The 24,777-nt window shown below is 57.6% G+C and overlaps 1 protein-coding gene across 2 annotated transcripts; it reads left to right on the forward strand.

The window, feature by feature from the left end:
* The first annotated feature begins 6 nt into the window (after positions 1-6).
* CLASRP (CLK4 associating serine/arginine rich protein) lies at positions 7-24,432 on the forward strand. 2 transcript variants are annotated; one of them, XM_082607470.1, is made up of 21 exons: positions 9-290; positions 1,083-1,210; positions 8,581-8,678; positions 9,250-9,351; positions 9,580-9,659; positions 11,840-11,924; positions 13,286-13,434; positions 14,241-14,337; positions 15,350-15,428; positions 15,513-15,586; positions 16,867-16,908; positions 18,029-18,244; positions 18,360-18,653; positions 20,098-20,379; positions 20,697-20,736; positions 21,035-21,095; positions 21,339-21,397; positions 21,519-21,565; positions 23,311-23,393; positions 23,971-23,995; positions 24,279-24,432. In XM_082607470.1, exons 2-21 carry the CDS (start codon positions 1,112-1,114, stop codon positions 24,319-24,321), a joined length of 2,055 nt encoding a protein of 684 aa, XP_082463596.1. In that variant the 5' UTR covers positions 9-290; positions 1,083-1,111; the 3' UTR covers positions 24,322-24,432. The 2 variants fall into 2 exon arrangements, 1 of the variants encoding a protein (XP_082463596.1); XR_014292234.1 differs by lacking the exons at positions 23,971-23,995; positions 24,279-24,432 and having other exon boundaries at positions 7-290; positions 20,697-20,740.
* Positions 24,433-24,777: the final 345 nt, after the last annotated feature.

Raw genomic sequence — 24,777 nt, forward strand, 5'->3', positions numbered from 1 at the left:
CTCAGCCTCCCACTTCCGTTTCCGGTGCGGGCCGCGCGCGAGCGCAGCAGTGGGAGGCGGCGGCGAGCTGCAGAGTGCAGGCAGTTTGGCCGTGACCTCCTGGCTTCGGGCGGACGTCAGCCCAGCTTCGTCCTTGCCTCGACCTCTCCCCGGTCTGTTGTGAGCCTCCGCTCGGCCCCGGCCTCGAGGGCCGACCGCTCCTCACCCCCTCGGCCTGCCGGGCCTCAGGCCGCGCCCTGCCCCCGCCATCGGGCCGAACTCGCCGCGTCGGACCCCGCCGCTTGCCACAGGTCCCTTCCTCTTGTCAAAAAAACTTACCCCGAACCCTCAGGCCCAGACCCGGTGCTCGAGCCCTGTCCAAACCATCGGGCTCTGCCTCTGTCCTCCAGCCTCGCCCCGAAGCTTAACCCACCCCGTCCTGTCTGCCCGTTCCGCTTCCCTCAGTCTCTACCCTACCCTCCCGCCCCCAATGTAGATTCCGTCTTTAGACCTCAGCCGCGCTCTGGTCTCTCCTTAACAGCACTCTCCCATGCTCCCCCTCCTCCCGCAACGGTCGCCGTCTTCCGTCCACGCCCTTCACCTGCCCTCGACCCCTCCCTCCAAACCACTACTCAGTTCCCGTAAAATCTTTCTCCTCTTCGTCCACTTGCCTTCATCTCCGGACCCCTGCTACCCATACGCACACCCACAGATGCCCCCTGGTGGGAGCCCTTTCAGCTCTTCCCCCTCCCTTGAGCTCCAGCCCCAGCTGCTCCAGGTCTGTCTCCAGACGTTGCTTCCAACACTCGCTCCTTCCATTCCCGAACCTTTCATCCTTGATTCTGGCTCCTTGAACACAGGCTCCCCCTTTCCCAGGGACGCTCACTCCAGAATCACCCGAGGGGGCGGTTTCAGAATGCCCAGGGTACTGGATCAGAGTTGTCTGGGATACACCTGAGCATCTGGAGCACAGTTCCACAGCCTCACTTCCCCTCCCTGAAGCTGCTCTTCAGGATCAACTCTGTCACCAACTTGTTAGATGACGTAGATTCTGCCTATATGGTTTCTAAAGCCCGTCTGACACCCCTCTCCTTATCCCTCAGGTTGAGGCCCCAGGCTTGGCCTCACCACGATGTGGCACGAGGCTCGGAAGCATGAGCGGAAGCTTCGAGGTATGATGGTCGACTACAAGAAGAGGGCAGAGCGGCGGCGGGAGTACTATGAAAAGATCGTGAGTAACCTTGAATCTGGTCTGGGAGCTCTTTGGAGGGTGGGGGCCTGGTCCTCCTGGTACGATTTGGGCTTGGAAATGCGCTAACACCAGAGCCCAGTTTCCTCAAGAGAATGTCCATATTTTGAGAGTAATCGTTGGTAAAAACTTGAGGCATTCTGTTGATTGTAGTATACTGTGCTGTTTGGTGTGGACTCAGTACAGAGCTGGGGTTAGTAGGAAGGAGGAAAGTCTTTGTAACACTCAGAGCAGTCCAGACATAAGATTGGCCACCTCCGGGATGTTGTCTGTCCTGCTTATTACTGTATTTGCAGTGCCCAGAAGAGCTCAGCATTCTTTTTTTTTTTTTAATAAATTTTATTTATTTATTAATTTATTTTTGGCTGTGCTGGGTCTTCGTTGCTGCACGCGGGCTTTCTCTAGTTGCGGCGAGCGGGGGCTACTCTTCTTTGCGGTGCACGGGCTTCTCACTGCGGTGGCTTCTCTTGTTGCGGAGCAGGGTCTCTAGGCGCGCGGGCTTCAGTAGTTGTAGCTCGCGGCCTCAGTAGTTGTGGCGCACGGGCTTAGTTGCTCCGTGGCATGTGGGATCTTCCCGGACCAGGGCTCGAACCCGTGTCCCCTGCATTGGCAGGCGGATTCTTAACCACTGCGCCATCAGGGAAGCCCGAGCTCAGCATTCTTGAGGTTTAATTTGGCGCCCCGAAGGAGTGCCATCGTCGTTCACTGAGTGAACTCTGACCATTTCCCTCCCCTGTTTGATGCTTTGATGCTTCAGTTGCTTTTGGAGAGAAGAGTGCACTGCGTCTTGTGATCTAAAAGGCCCTTGTGGTCTGGCCTCTCAGCTTCATCCTTAGGTAGCTCCATTGGCCTTTTTCCCGTCTCTGCCACCACAGGGATTGAACCTGTAATGCCTCCTCTCACCTATTTAACTGTTACTTGCTCTTGAGACCCCAGCTTGAAATGGCATTTGCGTACTAGGTTCAGTTCTCCTGTTAGATGGTATTTATTATAGACGTTTTCATTTACCATTGCATCACTGCCCCAGCCTCCTTCCTTGTCTCCTGGCCTCCAGTCCTGCCGCCTCTAATCCACCCTCCTGGGTGGAGGGGCCAGAGAGGTCTTTCTAAAGCACAAAGCTGACCCTGTCCCTACCTTGCTCAGAACTTCTCTGTGACTCCCTAGTGCCAGGCTCCTCAACACAGCCTTTAAGACCTCTACATGTTCTGGCTTTTACCACCCCCTCCAGACTCTTGTCACACTGCTTTATGCCTTGTTCCTTTGCTCACGCCATCTGGCCTCCTCAATACTAGGCTACTTTTTCTAACAAAAAAAAAAGATGTATAAAGAGTTACCAGTTTACCTCCCCAAATTATATAGCCCTCTCCAGCCACAGGGCCTTTGCATGAGCTTTTCCTATACTCGATTAACTCCTGCTCATCTGTCAGATCTCAATCCTTAGGGAAGTCTTTCCTCATCCTCCATACTCAGCCATCATAGCTCCCTGTCCTTCCCCTTTGTGGAATTTAACACACATATCCAGCTTTGTACCATTGGGGACTAGGTGTATTTGGGTCATGTTTGCATTCCAAGCTTGAGCCCAATGTGGTTTAAAAGAACAGATGAATAAAACATAGCAGTTACCATTTTAATTGGTCCTTCGCAGGCACCAGGCTCTGAAAAGAGCTTTAGATGCATGATTTCTTTGAATCCCCACAGTAATCCATGAGACAGAGACTGCTATTACCCTAGGAGAGGAATCTTTGAGAGCGCATCAGTTGCCTTCTGTCACCCGGGAGGGAACCACTGGGCTGTAGAGAGAGCCCCTCTCCAGTGGTGTCAGAATAACTATAATGTGACCACAAGGGCAGGGGTTGGGTCTGTATTGCTTATTGTTGAGGCCCCAGCAGTGGACCAAGAACACAATCAGTGCTCAGGAATGAATAGCTGCCATTTATTAAGGGTTCATGGTGTGCCAGACCCCGTGCCTACTACTTTGGCACATTTTTTTCTAGTCCTTTCAGCAGGCCTGAGAGATTGGTATTGATCCCTGTGTTAAAGGTGATGCTGATAATAACGGCTAATGCTATTGAGCATTTAAGTGTTAACCACTGTGCTGAGCACTTGACATGCGTCTCCACTTCATCAAATTGTCACCCCCAGCCTGGGAGGTGGTTTACTTTTTATTGTTTCCATTTCACAGATGAGCAAACTGAGGCTCAGAGAGTCATGGCCTAGATCATATAGCAAGAGGGCAGAGCTGGCATTCTAACCCAGACTCTCTGACCCTGGACCTCTCTTAGCTCTTCACCTGGGCTTTCTACTGCAGAAATAGAAGTTCAGAAAGGTGCAGCAGCTTGTCCAAGGTGACACAGCCGGGAGGCAAAATACCAAACCATACCAGGTCCTTAAGAGTTTGGAGTCACAGGACTCTGGGTTCCAATTCCAGCTATTCCATTTACATACCATGTGGCCCGGGCATGTGACTGTATCCCTGAGCCTGGTTTCCTCTTCTGCATGTGAAATGATACATCCTGTAAAATCAGGTTTGGCTGTGAATAACGGAGACCTAAAGCATCAATGGCTTAGACAAGATAGAAGTTTATTTCCTTTTCACATAAAAGCCCAGAGGTGGCCCTTTCTGCTCAGGGACCGTTTTGTTGTTCAGCCATGTGTGGCTTCTCTTCCCAGTGTTGTCTTAAGGTCTAAGAGGGCTGCTCAAGCTCTAGCCATCATGTTTTCATTACATCCAGCGGGGAAGTAGAAGGGAGGGAAAAGAGGCCAGGGGGCTCATGCCAGTTAAGAAAGTCTCTAGATGTTTGCACATGATATGTCCACTCATACCTCCCTGGCCGGAAAGTAGCCCCATGGTCACATACAGCTGCCAGGAAGGCTAAGGGGCGTAGACTGTATTCTGGGTGGCCTAGTGCCAGTTAAGTTAGGAGTCTTATTACTATCGAGGAAGGGGCAGTGGATGTTGGTTGCCAACTCATGGTGTGCCACAAATGGTGGGGACAAGGACACCTCTCTCCCAGGCTGTTGGAGTATAGTGAGACTGGGCCCAGAGACCACCGAGGGCAGGCCTGCCCCGGGTAACGTGCTCAGTAAATGCCGGCTCTTGTTGGTTCTGAGGTTGTTGTTATTACCAAGTAGAGCTGGAATAGCATCCAGGTTGATGGATGGTGTGGAGGAAAAAAGGCTGGAATTGGGCCACTTAGAAGGCCTGGGACTCCACGCTCTTGTTCTTGTTAGCTGGGGAGCTCCCTGAGCTTTGTTTTCCCCCTTGGGACAGTGGTGATGACAGGGTGACAGGGAAGAGCTTCAAGAATACAACAGTGTCTGTGGGGTGCTTTGTGGTGCAGGCCTGTACAAGCAACCATTGTCCCCGTACGTGAACGTGATCGGCATTCAGATCACAGCCACCAAGCTGTGGATGATCGCTGCTTTGAGGAGGGGATGGGGCTGTCACACGGGTCTCTCATCTTGCTCTTGGGCCTAGAGAGGCGGCCGAGGCGAGTGTTAAAGAAGCCGAGGTCCGCTGTGATGGGCCGGGCAGGTGTGTCTAGGCAGCCGGTTCCTCTGCTGATCTGTCCTTGGCGCCTGCTCTCTCTCCCTGGCTGACCCTAGTTCTCTCATTTCTCCTGTCCTTGTCAGCTTTCTTCTGATCAGTGGTTTGGATAAAGAAACAATTCCCTGTTGACGTGAAAGTGGGAAATAAAACAGATCTCAGCTCCGGCATCTCCTTCTCCAGGAGGGCCCAGGCTAAATGACGCATCACCTGGCTCCCCTATCCCAGCGCCGCCCACGCTCGGTCGTCACTCTGGGGGATGGGTCTGTCCCCCACACTGGACTGTGAGCCCTGAGGGCCGGGCTGGCTGTCTCAGTCACTGCCATGACCCTAGCACAACGTCTGCACCTAGAGTCAGTGCCTGCTTAACAGTTGAATGAGTGAGTGAAAGACTCCACGAACTCCTCTGACCCGCTCTGATCCTGGAGATGTAATGATCCATTGGTTAACAATAGATTTTGGGTCTTGAAGAAATATTTGTACATGTTCGTTGGAGTGTGATTCACCATAGCCAAGATGTGGAAACAACCTAAATGTCCATCAGCTGATGAATGGGTAAAGAAAAGTGGTCCATACATACAGTGGAATATTATTCAGCCTTAGAAAGAAAGGAACTCTTGTCACATGCTACTGCGTGGAGGCACCTTGAGGACATTATGTCTAGTGAAATCAGCCAGTCACAAAAAGACCAACACCGCAAAATTCCACGTGTATGAGGTCTTAGAAGCAGTCAAGACCTTAGAAACAGAAAATGGTTGTTGCCAGGAGCTGCGGGAGGGGAAAAGGGGAGTAGTCGTTCATTGGGTATAGAGTTTCGGTTTTGTAAGCTGGAAAAGTTCTAGAGATCCGATGCAGAGCAAGGTGCATATAATTAACACTATTGTACCTTTCACTTAAAAAAAAAAAAAAGTGGATTTTGGAGTCAGGACCATTTAGGCTCAGATCCTAGTTTTGTTTATGGCTGGTGTGATCAAGAGCAAGTGAGCCTCCCTGCTCTGAGCTCCAGTTTCCTCATGGGACGTGGGGGTAAGAGTAACACCTTTCTCCCATGATTGAGAAGTTTGAGATGTCCATAAAGCACTGGCTTTTATTTTTATTATTATTATTTTAATATTTATTTATTTGGCTGCACCGGCTCTTTAGTTGCGGCACACGGGATCTTAGGTGTGGCATGCATGCGGGATCTAGTTCCCCGACCAGGGATCGAACCTGGGCCCCCTGCATTGGGAGCGTGGAGTCCCAACCGCTGGACCACCAGGGAAGTCCCCAACTCCTGGCTGTGAGTACGGTTCCTTGACTTTTCCGGCCGCTCCCGACAGAGCCAGTCCACGGACCCAGGTTTTCACTCCCCGCCCAATGCTTTTCTCCTCGTCGTGGTGTTGGCACTGCCGGTGGCCTCACGCTACAGGCCGAAGTCCATCCTGCAAACAGTGTCCCACGCGAGTCTTGGCTGTGGGAGCCGGGCATTTGGCCTGGCGCAGCCTCAGAACGCGAGGGGCTCTTGGCCTTAGGCCTGGCTGGGGCAGTCACGGCCGAGGGCACTGTGTGGCCCGCGGTGAGGGACTGAGGGAGGCAGGGGAGGTGCCGGATGAGGAGTTGGATTCCAGCAGCACCACCCCGCTGGACCCCGTGGGCTCGGGTGTATCCCACCCTCAGCGTCTTCAGGTGTGAGAGGAGAGGGAGAACGGCCTGGCGCCTGGCACCTAGTGAGTGCAGGACAGGTAGTAGCCCCATAGTAGCTGTGGTCACTGGGGTGCGTCCTTCTCAGCTCCTGCTCGCCTGCTGCCTGGGGGCTGGGGCCGGAGGTGGAGGCAGAGGGAGGAAGTGCCGGCTCTCCGGAGTTTGATGCTGATGGTTTTCTCCTGCAGGGGCTCGGCCTCGTCTGTCGGTGAGGGTTCCTCCTCTTTCCTTCGGTCAGTGTCCCTGAGCGCCTGCTGTGGGCCGGGCCCTGCTCTAGGCGCTGGGGACACAACAGTGAGCAAGACAGATCCTGAGTCGTGGAAGCTGCGGTCTAGTGTGGGAGACAGGTGACCCGTGATGGGCGGTGCTCTGAAGCAGACGGGTGCGGTTAAGGAGCTAGAGTCAGTCGGGTTGCAGGGGAGCTGTTTAGGCAGAGCTGATAAGGAAGGCGGCTAGAAGGAGATGGGGAATAAGTGAGGGGCAAAGCGCGCCAGAGCAGTGAGTGTGCTGGAGGCCGGCCGCCTGGAGCAGAGGTGGGGGAGAGAAGTCAGAGAGGGCCAGGCCGGAGCGGCGAGGCTCTGAGCAGGCGGACGTGGCCTAATAGGTTTTAGCAGAACCCCTCAGGCTGCCTGGCGGAAAATGGGCTGCAGAGGGCAAGGGTGGTAGCAGGGAGCGGGGAGGAGGCCAGGAGGCCGCTGAGTGGTTGGGGAAGGTGGCAGGGCTGTGGGGGAGGGGGGAGGCGGGATGGGAAGGGGTTGGGCTCTGGGGAGGTGGTGCTGGGAGCTTGGCCAGGGTTTAGTGGGGAGCACCAGCAGCCCGGCTCGTGGCTCCTGTGGGTTCCTCTGACGTGGCAGGGGCTGCAGCTCAGCCAGGGCCCGGCGCTCGGGAAGCTCAGTGGTGGGAGCTGCTGCTGCTAGATTTTATCCTTTCCTGACTCAGTTCTGGTGGCTTAGAATCGTGACTCCCCACAGGAGGCCTCAGGCCTGACTCGATAAGTGAGTGTAAGGTGTAATATCAGGTGGTGGCAGCGGCTCAGGGGCCATTCTCCCTCTAGGTGCCTTTTTTCTTTAAAACAGCTTTATTGAGATATAATTCACATACTGTACAATTCACAGGGTTGTGCAACCATTTCCACAATGTAATTTTAGAACATTTTCATAACCCCCAAAAGAAGCCCCATACCCATTAGCAGTCAGTTCCCCGCGCCCCTCAGCTTTGGGTGGCCACCAGTCTGCGTTCTGTCTCTATGGATTCGCCTGTTTTGCACATTTCACGTAAATGGAATCATACAACATGTGGCCTTTTGTGACTGACGTGTTTCGCTTAGTGTAGTGTTTTCAGGGCTCATCCGTGTGGTGGTGTAGATCAGTACTCCATTCCTTCTTACTTCCAAACAATATCCCATTGTCTGGAGATGCCGTGTTTTGTTTATCTGTCTTGCATTGATGGACATTTGGATTGTTTCCACTTTTTGGCTGTTGTGCATAGTGCTGCTGTGAACTTTTGTGTACAAGTATTTGAGTATCTGTTTTTAGTTTTTTCAGGTATATATACCTAGGAGTGGAATTGCTGGGTGTCATATGGCAGTTCTTTGTCTAACTTTTTGAAGAACCTGATTTCTGCATATTCTTGTCAATATTACTTGCTATCATATGTCCTTTCAACTTCAGCCATCTTAGTGTGAGGTGGTGTCTTGTAGTTCTGATTGCTGTGTCTCTGGTGAATAGTGACACTGATTGTCTTTTCATGAGCGTATGCAGTCCTGGTGTCTTAGAGGCTGGTCCTGGCCAAAGTGCTCACACCTGCCTCTGAATGAGTGGCCTTGGGGTGGGGGTGGGGTGAAGAGTTGGGGGAAGTATTTTAGGGAGGTGGGTCTTGGTACTGGCTGTGTAGAAGGTGGGGCCAGAGCTCAGAGCCTCTTGCTTTCATCTCGAGAGGAAACCCTTCCCCTGTCCCCAGGGGTTAGGTGGCCCCCGTTAGTGCTGTCAGCCTTGTGTAGGTTCTTTCACCTCTGAAGTAGGGCCTCTTGGCCTCAGAGCTGAGCCTGCTGCTAACTTGGTTGTGTGTGAGTGGCAAGGTTTGGGGCTCCGTTGGGTGGTGACCTCCATCTTGTCCTTCCCTGCAGAAGAAGGACCCAGCCCAGTTCCTGCAGGTGCACGGTCGAGCTTGCAAGGTGCACCTGGATTCTGCAGTTGCCCTGGCCGCCGAGAGCCCCGTTAACATGTAAGACTGGGTCTGGGGGTAGGGTAGTGTCTGTGACTGAGGGTTGGGGGTCCAAAGGGACCTGGGGTAGGACACAGACCTTCGGAGCCTCAGGGAGGGAAGCTTTGGCCTGCTTGGGAAGGTGAAGGTCACTAGCTAAGGCTGTACGGCAGCGGTTGGGATAAAGGCCCCGTGGTGTAGTGGGTGGAGGAGGACTTAGAAGGGAATGGGTGGGGCCGGGGCCAGAGGCCCAGATGCAGCAGAGAGTAGGTTGCCAGACGGGGTGTTTTGGGGTGACTGGGCTTATAAAGGTGGCCCCTAGGACCTGGTTCGAGGTCTCCACTCTTGCTTGGTTCTGAAAAACAGGGCCCCAGTTTCCCCAGGGCCCTATTCATGTCAGGAGCCTGAATGTACATTTGGTGGGGGGGTTGGTGGCATAAGGGACTGAGAGGTGGGGGGTGAGGGTGGGGCTGGCATGGGGATCAGAGGGGCTGGGGGCCAGACTCCCAAGCGTGAGGTGGCAGGGAGCAGGCATTTTGTGTCCTGGGCAGTGGGGACCCTAGGCTCCTTGCTGCCCTGCTCCCCACTTCAGGATGCCCTGGCAGGGGGACACCAACAACATGATTGACCGCTTCGATGTCCGCGCCCACCTGGACCACATCCCTGACTACACCCCGCCTCTGCTCACCACCATGTAAGCTGCCTCCCCCAGGGGTTGCCAGGCAGGGAGTCCTGCCCAGCAGCACCTCTTCCTTCCTGAGCCCTGGCCTGCCTGTCACCGTCCTGGGAAGGAAGGAGGTGTGCACGTGGGGAGGCCCCCCCACCCGTCAGACTGAGCCAGGCCCCTCATCCCCCTTCCTGCTGGCTTGGGATGGGGGTCTACCCTCGCCCTGTGGTCTCAAGACCTTGACCTCCCCCAAAGCTCCCCAGAACAGGAGTCGGACGAGCGGAAATGTAACTATGAGCGCTACCGAGGCCTGGTGCAGAACGACTTTGCTGGCAGTAAGTGACCTGGGACGGCGGGGGAGTGGGTTTTTTTGGCGGGAGGGGCGGAGGGTGTCCCTGGAGACTGGAAGACCTCAACAAGGTTGGCAAGAAAAGTTACCCCAGGCCTTTCTACTAAGGGGCCCTGGGTTTTGGTCCCAGCTCTGTCATGGACCTGCTCTGTTCACATCCCTTTCTCTCTTGGGGCCCTCTGTCTCTGGAATTGGTACAGGAGATGTCTGGTGAACTAGATGGTCCTACCACAGTCACTTCCACATCCCATGCCCTCTAATTCTGTGGCCTTTTTTCCTAAAACATTGGTGAAAATAGCAAGAATACATTATTTTCCTCTGCGTATTTCCCTTGCCTGCATGGGTCAGAATGTTAGCTCTGGAAAGGAAATTTCTCCTTGTTTTAAATGAATATTTAGACAGAGTTTGACAGTTTGCCAAGCGTTCATATATGTCCAGTGTTCTTTTCCCAAGCCATCACCGTTAACACTTCACAAATGAGAAAACAGGCTTAGAGACTTTTCCCCTCTCTGGGCTTGTGGCGGTTCAGACCCTGAAAAACTTTTTTCATCTCTGAGTTGAAAGTTGAAAGAGTTTTTCATCTCTGTTATCTCAGTACATCTGCATAACCTCCCAGCAAGGTAGGGGTGATGCCCCCATTTTACAGATGAGGACATCGAGGCTCAGTGGTTGGCGGGGGACACCACGTCCAAGGAGTGGGGTTCTCAGCCTGCCCTTAACCACTGCGGCTTCCTGCTGGACAGCTCTGAACTTCAGCTCGCCTCCTGAGACGAGAAGCACTTTGAGACGCCCCCCCCACTCCCAGGATCTCCCTGTGAAACTAAGGGCCACACACTCGTCCCTTAGCCTGGCCGGTGTCAGTCTCCTCCTGGAGAAGGGTGATACAGGTGGATTCTGTCCCTTGGGGTGGTTGTGAGGGCTCGGTGAGGAGTGCACAAGGCCCTGCACCGCGCCTGGAAGTCAGCCCTCCCTGTGGGTTCACTGTCCCCGTATATCTTTGTTTCTAAAATAGGTGTTTTAGCATCTCTAAAATCAGAGATTGTCAAATTTTCGCAATCACTGAGGCCTTAGAGTCAGGGGGAATGCGTCGTCATTGATGCCGCTGTTGTTTTTGCCTTCCCCCCAGGCTACGTAGATTCTTGGTGATGGAGCCAGGGTTTCCCTCAGTTCTGACTCTGTATTCATTCATTCATTCCCGCAGTTTCTGAGCGCCTGTGGTGTGTCAGGCACTCTTCTGGGTGCAGGCGTCTAGTGGGGGAGCCACGTAATCACGAAAGCAGGTGGTAGTCACAAGCTAAGGTGCCGTCGCAACAGATGTGTGCTGTTTTGAGGTGCTTGGCCGAGGCTGGCTCAGGGAAGGGTGGGCAAGATTCCCCCAGTGAGGAGAGGCCGCCGGACTCCGGGCCACGAGGACAGCCCTGTGGGGACAGGGAGGGCTGGCGTGGCTGGAGCTCACGTGAGGCAGGTCAGCGGGGCTTTGTGGACTACCAGCAGGACCGCGGAGGCTGCGGGGAGGGCTGTACCGTGGCATGCCTGGGCTCGCCCGGCCCACGCACCTCGCTTTACAGATAGAAGAGCTGAGGCCCACCGAGGCAAGGGGACTTGCCCAGGGTCCCACCGGGACTCGGGCACGTCTCACTGCAGGAAGACCCGGGGAGGCTCCAGTACGTTGCTGAGCTCCTCGAGTTGCGTGTTGTGGATGAACGAGAGCCCAGGTTAACCGCGCTTAATTTAAACTGGCCCGCGGAGGCACAGAGTGGAGTGGCCCATGGGGTCCCGTGACTGACGTCCAGTGCTCAGGATAGCTTTGTCGTTCTGAAGGGTCCAGCTGAAGACCTTCCTAACAGCGGTAACAGTAGCAGCGCCGGAATACAACGCGCTCGTTCGGCCAGTGGTCCCATTTTACAGAAGAGGAAACCGAGGCACAGAGTGGCTCAGTTCCTTGATCAGGGTTGCATGGCGAGTCAGTGGTGTCACCAGGGCCCTCCTGCAGCTGCTGTGTCCTCACCACACATGGTGTGGTTATCTGGGAATCCGTGACTCTGCCCCCGGCTGTGCTTGGGTCACACCTGCCCTCCTACCCGCCCCCACTGCGTTCTTGTGTCCCCCCTGAATTCCCAGTGTCCCCAGCCCCCTCTGACCCACGTGCCTCTTGCCTTGCCCCAGTCTCAGAGGAGCAGTGCCTGTACCAGATCTACATTGACGAGTTGTACGGAGGCCTCCAGAGACCCAGTGAGGATGAGAAGAAGAAGTGAGTCGGGGTCTGGGGCACCGTGGGCTTGAGGGAGGCAGGCGGACTGTGAGCCCCACAGGGCACAGCCTTGTCCATCCTGTCCACCTTGGGCTCCCCAGAGCCAGGGCTGGTGGTTGGCACAGGGTAGGCTTTCGACTGATCAATGTTTAGAGGAGGAAGCAGCAGCTGGACGGGAAGGGTTTGCTGACAAACCTCTACACTGCGTTTGCAACCCATGGGATGGTAGGAGGTGAGTTAGAGCAGGCCCTGGGCTGGACAGGCCTGGGTTTGAATCCTGCCCGTGAGGACTTCTCTCCGAGCCTTGGCGTGCTCCCCTGTGAGGGGCTGGCAGCAGTGCCCCCTGCCTGGACCTTCCGGGACTACAGGCGATGGAGCTTGTGAAGTGCTTGTCTTCTGCTGCCGTGCAGTAAGCTTGTGGTCAGCAGCGGCTGATGTCGCTCTGGAGAGGGACCTCTCCAGGCTGTGTCCCTTGAGGAGTGGCCCCCTTCGCCACGACAGCCGCTGCTCCACTCGTTCCCAGCGGTCCTGGAGCCCTGCCTCCGTACCACCTGCTGCTGAGCAGTTCCCCCGCTGCGATCCTCAGCGCTTGCTGCTTCCCTCCACCTGAAGGGTTCTCACGGTGTGGCAGGAGCTTCTTTTTTTTTTTTTTTTTTTTGCGGTATGCGGGCCTCTCACTGTTGTGGCCTCTCCCGTTGCGGAGCACAGGCTCCGGATGCGCAGGCCCAGCGGCCATGGCTCACGGGCCCAGCCGCTCCGCGGCATATGGGATCCTCCCAGACCGGGGCACGAACCCGTATCCCCTGCATCGGCAGGCGGACTCTCAACCACTGCGCCACCAGGGAGGCCCACAGGAGCTTCTTGATGACTCTGATCCTTATCCCTGACCCCCGTTCAGGACGAGGCTGGCACTGGGACGGCGTCAGGGAATGTTGACTAAATTCAGCAGCAGACACGCACTAGGCCCCTGCGCCATTCTGGACCCAGCTGGGCCGTGCTGTTACCCAGGATAACTCGGGCCTGCCCTTGCAGGACTCAGAGTCTGGGGCAGGGGGAGACAGATCCAGTGGGAGTGGGGCTGGGGATCTGAGGACGGTGCTTGACCCTGCCTGAGGGAGGACTTCCTGGAGGATGGTGCATTGGAGCTGGAGGAGGAGGGAAGAGCTGGTGGGAGGTGGCCACAGAGGGTTCTAGGCTGAGGGAGAGTCTGCAGGCAAGGGCGCTGAGCTGCCCTGGAACTTGGGAGGGCGGCGTGCGGGCAGCACGGTGTGCGGGCCCTCGAGGCTTGGCCTGGGCTGCATCCTGCCCATAGTCTCCGCCCCCGCCCCGCCCCTCCCTGGCTCATGGCTCCCCTGTCCCAGGCTGGCGGAGAAGAAGGCTTCCATTGGCTACACCTATGAAGATAGCACGGTGGCCGAGGTGGAGAAGGTGGCAGAGAAGCCGGAGGAGGAGGAGTCACCGGCCGAGGAGGAGAGCAACTCGGACGAAGATGAGGTCATCCCCGACATCGGTGGGGTCCCCTCTCTGCCCTCCCCCCCCCAGTCCCTGGGCATCGTTTTCGTGTCTCGTCCCTCCCCCTCTGTGGGGTGCCCTGTGCTTAGGAGCCCCGCCTCTCCGCCCCTGCTCCAGGGCGCTGCTGTCCTCCCGTCTCACTCATGTCCTCCTGGTCCAGCCTCCCTTTCTGTGTCTCTCTCCTTCCTCGTTTCTAGGACTCTGCTTCTATGATATTGTCCCCACCTAGGTCCTGAGTCTGTCCTCCTTGCTTGTGTCAGCCTCTCTGTTTCTCCCTCCCCTTCTCTTTCTCTCTCTTCCGGAAAACAAGTGTTCCTCCAGTTATAGAGCCTCATCCCCCATGCTGCCACCCACCTCCACCTAAGTGCCTATCTTCCCTCCACCTCTCATCCCCTTCTCACTCAGCCCACCCGCTGTTTATTCAGACTTATTCAGACATATGTGAAGTGTCTGTCCTACCTTCCACTGAGCCATCAAGCCTCTGGCTTCTGAATGCCTGTGACCCGAACCCCCTGCCTCCCGCCCACCTAGATCTTCAGCCGCCTTCTGTCTGTCCCCCGTTCACTCCCCCATTTACTTCCTCCGCATCACACACCCCTCCCCGGTCCCCACCCCCCGTTTGTTGTGCTTGCCTCTGGCCAAGCCCTGTGCCAGCCTGGGGATGCCGAGATGAGCTGACTCGTTCCCTCCCTGGCAGAGGCCTGCGGTCTGGTGGGCACCCCCGCCCCCAACTCCCGGGGCACTGCCCCTTCTCCCCTTCTTCTCGCTCGGCTTTGGTCCCTGACAGCCTTTCTTTTGGTGTAGATGTGGAGGTGGACGTGGACGAACTGAACCAGGAGCAGGTGGCAGATCTCAACAAACAGGCCACGACCTATGGCATGGCCGATGGCGATTTCGTCAGGTGAGGCCGGCGGGCTGATGCCCCTCCGCATCCTGTGGACCTGGCATGTGTTGTTACCCCTCTTCCTGAGCAGCTGTGTGCCTGGCCCTGCGCCAGGGCATTACACACAGAGCAGAGGCTCCTGAGCTCGTGGGGTGGGTACTTGTGACCGGCTTCAGCCTTGTCGGAAGTGGAGGCTGCCCCCAGCTGTGTGACCTGAGGCCATCGGACTCCTGGAAACTCCCTGGGTTCCTGGGCCTGGTGGACAGCGCCCTCCAGTGGAGAGGCTTCGCTCCCTGGATCATTCACTCGCAGTTGCTGGTTGAGCCTCTGCCCTGTGCCACACCTGTGTGGATCACATAGACCGGCCCCATCTGACAGTGTATTGAGCTGGAGTCTGAGTACTCCCGAGTCTGAACACAGCGTTCTCTGCCCAGAGCCCTCCATGACTCCCACCTCCCTCAGGAGCAGCCAGCCTCCTCACCACGGCCGCAGAGTCTCACCTGTCTGGTCTTCTACCCACACACCACACCCCTGCCCAACCTCCGTGGCCTCTTTACCCCTTGGGTGCCTGAAGCCCCACCTGACCTCGGGGCCGCTCAGTGTGCCTTTGGCTCTGTCGGCACCTGCTCGGCTCACTCCCCCAGGTTTCTCGTCAGCTGTCACTTTTCTCTGGGTGGCTTCCCCAACCTCCCTGTTGCAGGCTGCAGCAGCCTCTACGAGCTCCCTGGACTTCCTTCCCCCTTCCGAGATTTACTTTCCCATCGAGGCTTTCACCATCTAACATACCGTGTTATGTGACCTTGGTCATTGTCTCTCTTCTCCCCAGAATGGTAGCCCAAGAGGGTGGGGATTTTTGTTTGTTTTCAATAATCCCTAATACCTGAAATAGCACCTGGCATGCAGTGGGTGCTCAGTAATAGTGCAAAATGAATGCGAGACCCCCAGCATGGCTTGGGGTTCCTCACTTCCTGCAGTGACTCTGCCTGTGGCCTGGCCCCTCCTCCGTCATGCCCCTCGTGCCCCTCTGCAGGATGCTCCGGAAAGACAAGGAAGAGGCAGAGGCCATCAAACACGCCAAGGCCCTTGAGGAGGAGAAGGCCATGTACTCGGTGAGGGCTGGGCCGGGGTGGCAGGGCAGGTGTGTGCCACGTGGAAGGCACACGCTCACCAGCCTCGTACCCACCCTGCTCCAGGGCCGTCGCTCCCGGCGCCAGCGGAGGGAGTTCCGGGAGAAGCGGCTAAGGGGCCGCAAGATCAGCCCACCCAGGTAGGATGGGTTCTGCCCCATGCCCCCACCCTGCCAGCACCAGTCTTTCAGGGCTCTGGGGGAGGAGCCGGGGCTCAGGAAGACTTTGGGGGCAAGCTTGCCACTTGCGGGCAGTTACCTCCTAGTAGGGCAGTGAATAGGGAAGGTTTGGAGTAGGAGTGGCTGTGAGGGGCGTGTGGACACCTGCCCTGCCAGCCATTCCCCTCACCCTGCTGGACTCGGGACGCTTGCCATGCTCCCTGGGAGCCAGTGGCAAGGTGGCATGGGGTGGCTGGAAGGGTTGAGATCAGAGTCAAGGGGCACAGGCCTGGCCCTGGACTCTGACCTGGTTCTGCTGCTTGGCAGCTTCCTCACTGTCAGAGTTTGGGCAGGTGACTTTCTGTCTCGAGCTGCAGTTTCCTTTTTGGAAAAGGGGCACCATCACCTCCCAGGAGAGGGGCTATGCCAGTGCCCACAGCGAGGTCTCGGGCAGGTTTGGATGCGGCAGTCTGATGCGGAGAGCCCAGCCTGGGGCTCCAGGCAAACCCATGCCTCTTTGACACATCTCCTCTGTTTAATGGGAGTCATTGAGGGTTGCTGTGAAGCTTAAGGGACCTGTTGTGGGTTCAGGGTTTGATGTGCGGTTTGGAAAATATTCCTTAAAGAGTTGTAGAGGTGCAGGTCAATGTAGTGCATAAAAGCTTGGACTCGGCCACGTGGCCTGGGTTGGAATCCTGGCTCTTTCGTGTATGAGCTGTGTGGCCGTGGGCAAGTAACTTCACCTCTCTGGGCCTGTTTCCTCAGCTGTGAAGTATGAATAATCACAGTACCCATGTCAGAGAGTTGCTAGGAAGAGCGATTGAGTTCACTGAGTAAAGCACTTAGTGCCTGGCGCGTAGTGTGTCTCTAAGACGTGTAGTGTGCCTCTAAGACGCATTAGCTCTTGTAGCTTTAACGTCATCATCGTTAGTAAGCCAGGACCCAGCAGAACCAGAGACTTGAAGTGAGAGGAGGGTCGCTTCTAGTCTAGGGTCCAGAGGCCAGCCAGGTCGGAGGTTGCTGAAGTCCTTGTTGCTCAGGGTCAAGGTGGGTCTGGGACATTGTGGGTCAGGGCTGAGGTTCAGGCTTCGGACAGATGTGAGGTGAGTAGGAGGAGGGATCAGGGCCCATAACCTGGCCGGCAGCCCCCTCATCACTGCCCAGTGTGTGGCCTTGGGCGCCCAGGTTGGGGGTTGGCCTTACTTCTGTGCACACTAATCCCAAACCCCCCAACCTGTCCCATCCCGTTCTTCTCTTCGTAGCTACGCCCGCCGAGACAGCCCCACCTATGACCCCTATAAGCGGTGAGTTCCCAAGGCCCAGCAGTCCTCCTCACGGAGGGCAGGGGTGGTGAGGAGGGGCAGGGGGCCCACCCTGTAGGCTGCCCTGAGATCACAGACTGGAGAATGTGTTTTGGGGGTCTGAATCATTTTTTGTTTTCTAGAGTGTTAGCCTGCTTTCCTGATTTCTTTTTCCTTTAAATGTGAACCTTAAAATTTTTTCTGATTTAAACGTAACGTAGTCTTGTGTGGAAAATGATCAGACGTGGTAGGAAGGCAAGTCCCTTTAATCTGAACTCCCAGAAATAAGCAGTGAGAAATAACAGGCCCAGAGGGCCTGGTTGCACACGCGTGTGTCTCCTGGTTGTGGGAGTGGTTGCGACAGAGGCTTTGAGGGTGACAGACCTCGGTCTGACCCCAGTTCGCTTTGCAGAATGGTGTGGGAGGGACCCCTCGGGGCTCCTGGGAGGATAGGTGAGATCAGGCAGGTACACCTTTTGATGAAAAGCCTGGCACAGTAAGTGCTCAATCCGTGGGCGCCATGAGGGATGAGGTGTACTTTTTTTTCCACAAAAATGGAGTTATATCACAGTTAACGCTTTAGAATTTGATTTCCACCTGACCTGACATCTATGTTGAGGAAATCTTTTCCTGTTACATTACAGATGTGCTCATCCCTTTTTATTTATTTATTTTTTTTTTGCGGTATGCGGGCCTCTCACCGCTGGGGCCTCTCCCGTCGCGGGGCACAGGCTCCGGACGCGCAGGCCCAGCGGCCATGGCCCACGGGCCCAGCCGCTCCGTGACACACGGGATCCCCCCGGCCGGGGGCACGAACCCGCGCCCCCCGCATCGGCGGGCGGACTCTCAACCACTACGCCACCACGGAAGCCCTAATCCCTTTTTAATAGTACAGTTTTCTGCTCCTCCTTTTCCTGGTGGTTCTGAGAAGGTTTCCGTGGTCGGGAATCCGATCCTTGCAGAGCTGGTGTCTTTCTGCCCATTGGCTTTGCTCCTTTCGCCGGTGTCTGCCGTTGCTCGGGGCTCCGCTGTTCTGATTTCTGTTGCCCTGTGGTGGCTTCTGTGAGCCGGTGGGCAGGCTCCCGGAGCCTGGCGTTCAAGCCCCCTACTCCCTGCTCTGTAGGTCGCCCTCGGAATCCAGCTCCGAGTCCCGCTCCCGCTCCCGCTCCCCGACCCCAGGCCGTGAGGAGAAGATCACGTTCATCACCAGTTTTGGGGGCAGCGATGAGGAGGCGGCCGCAGCCGCAGCTGCAGCAGCTGCGTCAGGGGCCGCCACAGGGAAGCCCCCCGCGCCCCCCCAGCCAGGCGGCCCCGCACCGGGACGTAATGCCAGCGCCCGGTCGGTAACGCTCACGCTGCCTGCCCTACACCCCGGCCGCCGTGGGGGGGACTCGGGACGGCGGTGGGCCACGGCCCGGGTCGGCGCTGACCCGCCCTCCGTGCCCCACCTGCAGCCGCCGTTCCTCCACCTCCTCCTCCTCCTCTTCCGCCTCGAGGACCTCCAGCTCCCGCTCCCGCTCCCGCTCCAGCTCCAGCTCCCGCTCCCGCCGCGGCGGGGGCTCCTACCGCTCGGGCCGCCACGCGCGCTCCCGCTCCCGGTCCTGGTCGCGCTCCCGCTCCCGCTCTCGGCGCTACTCGCGATCCCGCAGCCGAGGCCGGCGGCACTCAGGTGGGGGCTCCCGAGACGGACACCGCTACTCCCGTTCGCCTGCCCGGCGCGGCGGTTACGGGCCCCGGCGCAGAAGCAGGTACGTGGGGCTGGGGGGTGGGGACAGGGCTGGGCGTGGGCCCAGTTTTGGGGAGACCAGGCTCTGGGAGGGGAGACCTGGGATTGGTGGTGGGGGGATGTGCTCACTCCAGGTGTGGTGCCCGGGGCTGGAGCACAGCCTCCCTTCTCAGGGACGCAGTGGGGAGGGAGACTGAGCTGCGCTTGTCATGGGACGTCCCCAGGTGTTTGCAGCTGGCGACCCTTAGGACTGGGGGCACTCCGTGGGCAGGGGCTGGAAAGTCAAGGCAACCCTTTGAGAGAAGGCGGGGCGTGAGGCAAGCGCTGCACATGGGGCAGGAGGAAAGTCACCTAGGGACGGGAGCATCCCTCCGGTCCTCTTCCCTGAGGGGATCAGGGCTGCCTGTGGAGGGGCAGCATGGCCTGGTGGATGAGAGCATGGACTGCGGAGCAGCTGGCTGGGTGTGGATTCTGGCCCTGCTAGTGAACTCTCGGGGCGTGTTTCTGCATCTGTAAAAGAGATACAGTCACAGTGTCCCCTTCATTGAGTCATGAAGTTGTGACAAGTGAATTCTACGTAAGTGTTTAGTACAGGGCCTGGCACTCGGTGAGTGCTTTTATTGTCATCAGCATCATTACCCGTGTTATTGTTGTGTGGATCTCAGTGTCAGCTACCTACAAGGTCTAGCAGGTAAAATAGAGGGGCCGCGTGGGCCCCGGTGAACCGGGAGCACACGTCCCATCTGCTGGGCTCGTTGGCCACTCAGTGGCAGGAGTGGTGTTGCTCAGTCTTCTGGTTTTTCAAGAGCAGTTGGGTTGGATTTTTAAAGGACAGCTCTTGTTTTCTCAATATTGCCAACAAATTTGAATTTTGTAAAAACCCAGGACAGTCCCACCAGAATCAGTGTGTGGCATTGGTTTGGCTTCTGGGTCGTTCCCTGGAGCCTGACAAAGGGTGATGTCAGGAGAAAGACTGGGGTCGGAAGGGGGCCCTGGTCACATCTCTGAGGCCAGCCTGAGGGTCCTGAGCAGAGAGAGGATGGGGCTTGCACGTCCCCAGACTGGATCCTGTGGGTCTGTGCTGCAGTCTTGCGGGGGGGCAGGGGGGTCATCCCCACTAGTGGCGAGACCCTGGACCTGGCAAGGTGAGGAGGCGGTGAGCATACAAGGGGGGGCCGCCAGCCAAGTTCTGCCCTCCCAGAGGTCACCTCTCAGAGAAGTGGGTGAATGGGTGTCTAGTGAGAAGTGAAGAGCCATCTTAGGGCCGGTATATCTAGAGGGCGGTCTCTGTTTAGAGACTCAGGGAGGCCAGGGAGGATTTCTGAGGAAAGTAGCGGGAGAGGAGTGGAGACACAAGGACCCCAGGGCCTCGGAGGAGGCTCGTAGATTCAGTGCCTGGGTGGGACATTACGCACCTGGGGTCCCTGGAGCCTCACGGCCTCTCTCGTGCCTCACCGCACCCCCAGGAGCCGCTCCCGCTCAGGGGACCGGTACAGGCGGGGCGGCCGGGGGCCTCGGCATCACAGCAGTAGCCGCAGCCGCAGCAGCTGGTCCCTCAGCCCATCCCGAAGTCGCAGCCTGACTCGCAGCCGCAGCCCCAGCCAGAGCCGCAGCCCCAGCCAGAGCCGCAGCCGCAGCCGTAGCCGTAGCCGTAGCCGCAGTCGCAGTCGCAGTCACTCGCCGTCACCCCCAAGGGAGAAGCTGGGCAGGCCGGCAGCGTCCCCCGCTGTGGGCGAGAAGCTGAAAAAGTGAGCAGGGCAGGGCTTGGGGAAGGGGATTGTGAGCTCGGGTGAGCACAGCTCCACTGTGCTCTTTTTGAAGGGAACTTGGTCCTGTCCTGGGAGGTCTGAGGCGGCCACAGCTCTGCCCTTGGGGGCTCTGAGGAGTCATGCCCTTGCCTTGGGTCAGGGGTCAGAGGGGGACATGGCCCTGTCCTGCAGGATCCAGGAGGGACCTGGTTTCTCCCTGGGGGGTGTTAGGGGCCCATAGCCTTGGCTCTCTGCTCTGAGGGCAGTGCTGAGGGCGCATGGGGTCGAAGGTGGCAGCTGGTTTTTCTTCCTCCCAGGACCGAACCTGCCGCTGGTAAAGAGACAGGAGCTGCCAAAGTCAGTAAGAATTTGGAACTCGCCCGTGTAATTCCCGCCAGCAGCAGTGCCCGAGAGCTGGGCCCGGTGGGCCTGCAGGGGGGCCCGGGTGGGCCGGGAGATCCAGCCCCGGGGATTGAGATCTGTGCCTCCCTCCCCTCCTCAACTGTCCACTGGGGCTCCCAGACCCTTGTGGCCAGTCTCCACAGCCTGCCTGTCCTCCACACATGCCCCCGCAAGTCCCAGGCTCTTGGATGAGGTGGGTTGTGGAAGCTCCAGGACACCCACCCGGTCTCCTGCCTCTTCTCCCCTTCCCCAGCCCAAGCTGACGCCGCAGGAGAAGCTGAAGCTGAGGATGCAGAAGGCACTGAACAGACAGTGTATGTCCCGCCACCTGCCCCTCCAGGGCTTCCCTGCCCCTCTTCCTTCTGGCCTGACTGTGGGGAGGCCCTGCCCTTTGCCAGATAGGAGGCCCTTTGGGGAGGAGTGGGTGTGCACCTGTCCTGCGGCCACCACGTTTAGGGCCTTGGCAGTCTGGTTGGCCTCTCTGAGCTCAGCTTCCACATCTTGGGGGTGGGGGCTTGAGGGCACCCCTCAGCCACTGTGTCCCTCCCTCCCCACAGTCAAGGCGGATAAGAAGGCGGCTCAGGAGAAGATGATCCAGCAGGAGCATGAGCGCCAGGTACGGGTTGGGGTGAGGGCACAGGGCTTACACGGGGTGCCGGCCTGGCCCCGCCCTCACTGCCATCGTGCCATCTCTGCCATCCCTGCCATCTCTGCCATCTCTGCCATCTCTGCCGTAGGAGCGGGAAGACGAGCTTCGAGCCATGGCCCGCAAGATCCGTATGAAGTAAGACCCCTTTCCTCCCACCTGCCTCTGGGTTGCCCTGCGTTCCCCACCACCTGCTCCGATCCAGAGCCCTGGCCGATCCCTCTGGGTGGATGAAAATAATCAAAGCCCTCGCCTGGCCTTCATGTTGTCCCCCAGTCTCCTTCCCATCCCCAGCTTACTTCGGCCACTGTGACCTCCTCCCAGCTCCGCCAGCCTCCAGCTTGGGTTACCTTTCCTGCTGTTCCCCAGATACCCACCCACTTCCCTCCCTTGCTGAACTCGAGGGTCCTTCCTGACCATCCTGTGTGGAGTAGCACCCCAAAACACGACATCCTCCAGCCCCACTCTGCTTTTCTTCATAGCACTAATCTGCACCTGGCGTCCCAGTGTGCACTGTCCGTGTCCTTCACTCATTCTTGTTCGTGTCCCCATTAAGAAGTCGGGTGTGGCTGCTGGGTTCCTGAGGTGTGCTTTGCCCCCCTAGAACACTGGTGCTCGATAAAAGTTTGCCGAACGGAACGGCTGAATGCAAGCCAGCCCCGCGGTGGGAGCCAGGGCCTCTCCCCTCTCCCATTCTGCTCCAGTTCTCACCTTGACTCTTCCCCTGCAGAGCTGAGTGGCTCAGAGCCTGGGTCAGACAGACTCGGGGTTCATTCCCGGCTCTGCCTCTCTGACTGTGTGGCCCTGGGGTGGGCAGTGGCCCAGAGTCTGAACAGTCCTTGGTGCCAACTGCACAGGGTAACTCAGGATTAGTGCCCGTAAAGCCTCAGCCCACCCAGTACCCATGGGCAGAACTGGAGGCGGTAGTGCTTGGTGTTGGCAAAGAGGAGAGTTGGTCAGTCGCAGGGTCGGGTCACCTGTTGCTTGTTTCTGGTTCCACCCTGCACTTGCTGTGGGTCCTTGGACAAGCACCTTAATCTCTCTGAGCCAGGAGTCACTATATGAAATAGATGTAATAAGGCAGCCGCCTCCATGGGATTCTCCTGTTAAGGCACCTGGTGTGTGGTTCCTGGCATGTGGGGAGGTTTGATGGTTGGAGCTGCTGCTGTTAGTTGTTTATTACAGGCACATCACGTGCTGGGCTTCCAGGGCTGCCATGTGCTCCCACCGGGGTGGAGGAGCAGAGTGCGCAGGGACTCAGTGTTGTATCCGTCGGACCTGGGTTCTGATCCTGCCTCTGTCGCCCACCAGCCGTGCGCCTTCCTCCTGTCTGAGCCTTAGGCCTATAGATAAGCCTAAGTTTGCTTATCCACCGAATGGGGATGGAATTGTCGAACGGTGGTTCGATGCTGCTGGTTTTATCTCTAAGAGTTGTCCCAGCTCTTAGGCTGGTGGGGAGGATTCCGTGAGATCAGAGCCAGGCACGAAGGCACCCAGTAAATGTAGTCCTTGGGGTTGCGAATCCTGGTCATTCTGACAAAGACCAGTTAAGCACTTAGCATGTAAGTCCCTATGTTCTGAGGCTGTGCCCTGAGTATGACAGGAAATTATCGAACTCTCCAGCCCTTCAGCTAGCCTTTCATCGTGAGGCAGACAGGGATTCAGATGCTGGCTCTGCCAGCCAGTATCCCCTGAGTTCAGTGCCCTCATTTCCAGGTGAGGAGAGGAGCGGGACATGCCCCCTTGGCTTATTCTTCCACCTGGACTAGGTTGTCGGCAGCACCTGCCCTGACAGGGACCCAGCCAGCCATCGAGTTCAGTTCAGTGTTATTGCGAGCCGAATGCTCACCCCTTCCCCTGGTTTGCCTCCCCTTCCCGTGCAGGGAACGGGAACGCCGAGAGAAGGAGAGAGAAGAATGGGAACGCCAGTACAGCCGGCAGAGCCGCTCGCCCTCCCCCCGTTACAGTGAGTGTCCTCGTGGTCGCTTGGTCTGGAGAGCCGGGCTGGAGGCTCTGTGGCATTAAAAAAAGAAGAGAGGGGCTTCCCTGGTAGCGCAGTGGTTGAGAGTCCGCCTGCCGATGCAGGGGACACGGGTTCGTGCCCCGGTCCGGGAGGATCCCACATACTGCGGAGCAGCTGGGCCCATGAGCCACGGCCGCTGAGCCTGTGCGTCCGGAGCCTGTGCTCCGCAGCGGGAGAGGCCACAATAGTGAGAGGCCCACGTACCGCAAAAAAAAAAAAATGTCAAACTGGGTTACAAAAAAAACATGGTACATTTTCCACATCAGCCTTCTATAAATTAAAACTTTTAAGTCACACACACAACACACGGTGATTGCTTCAGTCACAAGGGACTTACAGGAATCGGAAGAAAAGCTCATTCCCAGCGCATGGGTGTGGGCCAAGGGGCACAGGTAGCGTCCAGCAGTGGACACGCCGGAAGCGCCGGTGCTGCCTTAGCTGGAGACACTGGAAGTGCAGCCTGGGAACCCACTCCTGGTCCTGGGCACTTACTTTGTTCTCACCCGTCCTTTCTTTCCAGGTCGAGAATACAGCTCTTCCCGAAGGTAATAAGCAGGCTGGTCCAGCTGCCTGGGAAATCACAGCTGCCCTTTGGCAGGAGGTCCCAGCCCTGATTGCTCTGTCCCGACCCAGCCCCCTCCAGTCCCCTCCAGTTGTAGGGCCTGGCCTCACCCCTCGGGAACGTCCCTCTCTGCAGCTGACTTCCCCATCACTGAAGCCCCAGTGGTCCCAAGCGTGTCGGTGTATGTGTGCACGTGTCTACACGGCAGGGCTCCCTGCTTCCTGCCCAGCCCTCATGGGGCCTCTCTCTCCCCTCTCTCTCTCCAGGCGCTCAAGGTCCAGATCCCGAAGCCCCCATTACCGACATTAGGCAGGAGTGTGGGGGGCGCAGAGGGATGAGGGGTGGGGTGAGGGTTCAAGCTGCGATGCTGCTGGTTTTCTCTCTAATGGAATAAAATCACACATTATTTAATTCTCTTCACCTGGCCTCTGTGTGGTCCGTGTGGTTGGTGCAGGGCTCCCAAACCCCAGTGCCCACCAGCCAAGGCCAGCTGTGGCCCAGGTGGAGGTCCCGCCCACGTCTGGGCATTGGACAGGCAGCTCCTTGGTAATCAGAACTCCTGCCACTCTCAGTGAGGGCAGGGGCGTGACGCGGTGGGAAAGGGACTGAGCACCCAGCGTGGGGAGGATGGGCCAGGACTTTGCCCAGGGGCCTGTGGTGACAGGTCCAGGCCTCTCCCAGCTCTTGCCTCGGCCCCTGCCCTGGCCTCGCCCACACGCAGGTCGGGAACCGGGAGCACAGCTTTCCGTGCCAGTCCTGCTGTGC

The sequence above is a fragment of the Mesoplodon mirus genome, assembly GCF_964341445.2.
Source record: "Mesoplodon mirus genome assembly, chromosome: 19".
Classification (NCBI taxonomy): domain Eukaryota; kingdom Metazoa; phylum Chordata; class Mammalia; order Artiodactyla; family Ziphiidae; genus Mesoplodon; species Mesoplodon mirus.